The 5,213-nt window shown below is 39.3% G+C and overlaps 1 protein-coding gene across 1 annotated transcript in view; it reads right to left on the bottom strand.

Moving 5' to 3' along the window:
- LOC137992805 (death-associated protein kinase 2-like) overlaps positions 1–5,124 on the bottom strand; it is a 22,770-nt gene extending 17,646 nt beyond the window's left edge. Inside the window, exons 1-2 of the mRNA XM_068838325.1 lie at positions 4,777–5,124; positions 4,418–4,639 (exon numbers count right to left, since the gene is read on the bottom strand). Coding sequence (XP_068694426.1) covers positions 4,418–4,639; positions 4,777–4,847 — 293 coding nt within the window. The 5' untranslated portion in view covers positions 4,848–5,124. The remainder of the gene's footprint in view (positions 1–4,417; positions 4,640–4,776) is intronic.
- Between the last annotated feature and the right edge of the window lie 89 nt (positions 5,125–5,213).

Consider the following 5,213-nt stretch of genomic DNA (forward strand, 5'->3'; position numbering starts at 1 on the left):
CGGTATCCAAAAAGAAAATTGGGGGTAACCACGCATTTTTCAGAGATAATTAAGCTTCAAATTTGAAAAGAACGCCATACATTGCTTTGTATATTAAAGCTTTTTACAAATATTGTTGATTAATTATCTTCCAAAAATGCGCGGTTACCCCCTATTTTCTTTTTGGATTTCAATAACACTTGTTAAGATCTGCTTTTCCCGCATATTCAGTAACCCGCGCAAACATACCTTTGAATTAGTAGGCACCGTCTTTAACTTTCCTCGGAGTTTTGACCCTAGCGTGAGAATGGTTCGTATTTGCAACTCGCATCTGTTTTTGTTGACACTTCTCGTTGATTCTATTTGACTGGTTATTTGACTCAATGCAAATGACAACATGTCACGTTCCGAGGGGCGGAGACTTGCAAGCAATCTCATTCCCAGGGTCTCTCTTCTCTGCCTCCAATGGAGGCAGAGAAGAGGGACCCTGGGAACGAGGTTGGTTTTCTGCCCAGTCAACTCGCGGCTACAAAAGAGCCTGCTCGCAGGCTAATTCTCCGCAGTTTAAACGTTTCAAGTATGTTAAGTGTGTTAAAACTCATGTCTACTGTCTCGATAGTGCAAAGTAACCAGAATTGGTGAGGTTGTTTATGCATTGGTCTTCCACAACATTTCATGTTTGTGGCCTTTTTCATTTATTTTTATGGCGTGACAGTGAAACGATCTGTAGGCAGGGTTGGGACTTGGTTTGTCAGTTGATTTATATTCACTGAACGCCTTAAGTGGTATTTCAATTAATATCCGAGTTCCAAATAACATTGAGGAAGTCGTTATTCATCTTCATTGTAGAAGTGGAACGATCTGACTTGGAATGATACGTCATTGAACGAAGTGGTCGATCGAGAGAATCGCCACTCACCCGTGCGAGCTTATCTAATCTAACAACCTTCGCGCTCGATCTGTTGCAATAGCCCTTTTCACGGTTAGTTTTTCTCATTTGCATTACAATGTAATCAGGCATGTATGTGAGGCAATTTCGGGCTATTTTGTAGTTTTAACCCGAAATTGCCTCGCACCCACGTTTAATAGATTACATTGAAATGCAAATGAGAAAAACTAATCGTGAAAAGGGCTATTGCTGGTTGATCTCCCTACGTTTATGGTTGGGAAAGTTCGTTTTTCTTAAATCTTTGGACTTCAGACATATTAGCTATACAGATCTACCCTTCGTGCCGGGCTGGTGTTTTTGGACAAATTTCGTCCATTTCTCTCGTAGGAAAAAGATGCATTGATTTACCAGGGGTCAAACAGGGATTTTGCAGCTGACCAGCCCAGGGCCGATTTGTTGTTTGTATTTCCCGCTGCAATCATACAACCGATGACGTCGTGAAGACATTTTGGCCGTACGGGAAATGTCGCATTTTCTTGGCCAAAATGCCGAAGTTCGTTCTGCGAAAAAATTTACTTCGGACATTTGTAGGAAGATTCTAATCACGAAATCCTATCAAGCGAAGCCTGAATTTTAAGGATATGAAATAAAAAAAGGTGGTGAAATTTCGTGCAAGATGTATTATTGAATTTTTTTGCGTGTGCGTTCAACCATTCAAAATGAAGTTATTGTCAGTTAAAAGATACAGGCAATCGTGAGGCGTTACCTGTATTGTGATACAGGCATCGCGCAGAAGTCAAAGGCCGAATTACGTCAATTACGTGTTAACTCGTGTGGAATTCAGAGGGTGTATAACTGTTGCTCCCGCAATCCCGTAGTCGAAAGCTAAATGGAATGGTGCCAGTAGTCGGTGTAATCGGAATAATAGATGACTGCGGGAGGAGGTTTTTAAGTTCCAGATTCCAGTGGCAGGGTATTCTAGAACATAGCCTTTTTAAAGATGACATTCAATTGAAGAGACAAATTTCGGGAGTAAAGATTAGATATTATTAACAGACGTCTTACGTTCAAGAACACTTGCTTTGTTCGGTGAGACCGAGACCGATTGTTTACAAGTGACTTCATGTGTAGCACCAAAGGCGGAAACGGAAACTAAGTTGTTGAAATTATCCAGCGCAGGTTCAATATCAATAAGGACGTCATCTGTTGTAGGATTATAGCACGAAAACTTCTGGCGGTCGACTTTGCCATCGCTTTTCAAACGTAGCCAAACATTTCTCTTCCCAACACATCACGCAGCGGCCAAAGAAACACATTGATATCGCTTAACGTTTTGGACAGATTCCTGCTTGCGTTAACTGCGCATAATAGGTAGCTTAAGATCTACGACGACGACGTCGACGAAAACGCCACAAAACAATGATCTCATTGGTTAAAAGAGCATAAATAATCGTGCTGCACGTGCAGCACGGATTTTAGCTCATATTTTTGCGGTTCTCTGCATGACGACGGCGTGAAATCACTAAATTTTAGGTTTTGACGACAACGTGAGCATGCAACAGAGAATCTTTCATTCTCTATTTTCAGTCTAAAACCGCTCGTACCAATTTATTTTTCGGATACTTCACCCACATTGTACGAAGTGAACAAGATGGAATAATCGCGAAAGACTTTTACTAGAGCGAAGTTCTATTTTGAGGTGACGTTTTCGTCGACGTCGCCGTCGTAGATCCTAAGGTCCCTAATTAATCTTGAGTCTTGGCAGCTGCTAAGTAATTGTTAGCGCAATGAAGATAACAACGGCGGGTTGGCAAAAGAGGGATCCCAGCCACTTAAAAAAAATTGCGCTTGTATATTTAAAATATAATTCAAACGGCGCCTTTCATCGATCTTACTACTGTAAACTTGTCTATAAGTGTACTGTGTGTGAAATTAATTTTAACAAAACAAAATATGGGGGCTCAAATTTTGCGGACTGATTACACTTATTGATCGTACTTTATGTTTTGAAGGTAAATTGGCCCATAACAGGGGTAGGGAAGGGGTGGTCCCTAAAACAGCCATTAATGGTATACTATGTGCAACTGCTAAACTTGGTGCTTGGAACAATCAGATACTTCACAGCGCACTGCAATTGCAAAACCCCTGAATTCCAGCACACACACATAATGAGATTAAAATGAGAGATGCCCACTTAAAAGAGGAAGGACTTAACCGAAACTTAGAAAACCAATCCATCCAACGTGACAACTGCCAAAAAGTTAGCTTCTTACATACTTTTTCCTTCTTTTCCTTTTGTTTGGCTTTTCGTTTCGACACCCGACTGAAGGATTGCTGAGAAGACACAGTCCTTTAATTGTGAAAGGAAGAGCCTGAGCACATCATTCAAGAGCAAAATTAACGAAAGCATATAAACCACTGAAAACCCCGCTCTTAGTTTGTTCTCGGGGAACGCACACGAGAAAATATAAGGCAAGCACAATCAGGCCCTCGTTATTATCCATCAGTTTGGGGAATAAAGATGGTAAAATTATGACTTCAATTAAAGATAAGCTGGATAGCACAAAAGCTTTCATCAGGATATAGTTTCCAATGTGTTAAAACTTTATTCACCATCATGGCTACCCACATGCTACCAAACTTTACGTCAGGCCAATTGACAACTCTTGCGTGACAAACATTTGATAAGAAGAAAAGAAAAAAAACAAGGCAGGAAGTATGGAGTACTTTAGAGTGCTTTAGAGATAAAGTTTGAAGGTTTATAAATGTTCTCACACACAATAAAAAAGAACCAACCGTTTAAAAAAAACGGTTCATTTTAAGAAAGGAGAGAGAAAAGTGACAATAATCATTAATATGATTATACTGTTTGTTCTTCATTTTTAAACAATTATTTGCGTCAATGATCACTTTACGAGCATAAAGAGAATTCTCGAAATCTGCACGAACTTTTTAAAAGTTGTTACGTCAGGGCGCTTATCACTAAAAATAACAACAATAATATAGAAAAGAAGTCAATTCGCGATATCTGGATAATCCGCGTATTTGCGCACGAGCCCTCACCTTCGCCATATGCGGTATTAATTAAAGAATTAAACTATTATTGTTTGCTCGTTAAAAATAAAATATCTATATCTAAACTTTTGGAATTCGATAGTACCCATAAAGATGACCAAAGATGTCTTTTCTTTTCGATCTTTCAAATCAAGAAAAATCCTACGGGCACCAGTAACTCGTTACGGCGTGCCAACTTTGTTATCAAACGTAACATGAAGAATTTATGTCAAACGTGACCCCAATACGATAAAGGGGTACCAGATTTTCAAAAAACATTAATGGGAAACGTTGCAGGAAAACGAAAACTTTGCGGTCTTTTAACGAAAAATCGAAATTAATGGGCAACTGATTTATAGGAGATACAGTGTTTCTCATAAAAGGATGAACGTACGTACTTCGTACATCGACGTAAAGACCAAATATAAACAACTGTACACGAGTAAAACAAATAGGAAAACTTAGGTGAATACTGAAAGAATTTTCAACACTTACAGTTCTAGGACCAATGTGTAATCGGCAGGGGTTTCAAAAACCGCGTGGAGATAAATAACTCCTTCATGCCTGGTCTTGAGCAGAATGCTTGCCTCTTGGACAATTTCTTCAGCAGAGACGCCGCGCCGCGAACTTCTTCTCCGCTTTTTCTTCATAATTTTTGCGGCATATTCTGTACCAGTACCTTTTTCCGCACATTTCTTGACGACTGCAAATTGTCCGCTGAAACCATGATATAAAGGTTTTACAGTGAGAAAATTATATATATTCTAAAGAAATACGTAATTTTACTTCTTAAAGTCTTGTTTGGGTTCTCGAGAAGGGTGGAAATTTCAGTAAGATAAGAAAAATTATCTTACCTGCCTATGTCATCTAAGATATCATAAAAGTTTTCAAAATTATCCTTTGTGATAACTAGCGAATCAGTCATTATCGAAGTCTGGAGAGTTCGAAAATGAAATACGTCTACTAAATTTTACGGCAACTTAGCGTGTGTGAAAGAATGTCAGCGACAAACTAGCGAGGAACAGCGTCACTCCGCGAACGATTGGAACCCGCTCATTCCAGCTTTGATTTTTGATTTCAACGAGATGGCGACTGAGTAACAAATTCAGCTTTGACCCCGTTCCAAGACAAGAATTCGAACTTGAACTGGAGGTGACTGTTTACACATAAACTATAGACCGGGAATTATTCTAAACGATGAACAATTATTTTCGTCTGTCAATCAAAATTCGTACCTTCGACTTACTTGCTCAGCGGATACCCAAGGAAACAATGATCTAAAAGCATTGTG

Source organism: Montipora foliosa, chromosome 2 (genome assembly GCF_036669935.1).
Source record: "Montipora foliosa isolate CH-2021 chromosome 2, ASM3666993v2, whole genome shotgun sequence".
Classification (NCBI taxonomy): Eukaryota; Metazoa; Cnidaria; class Anthozoa; order Scleractinia; family Acroporidae; genus Montipora; species Montipora foliosa.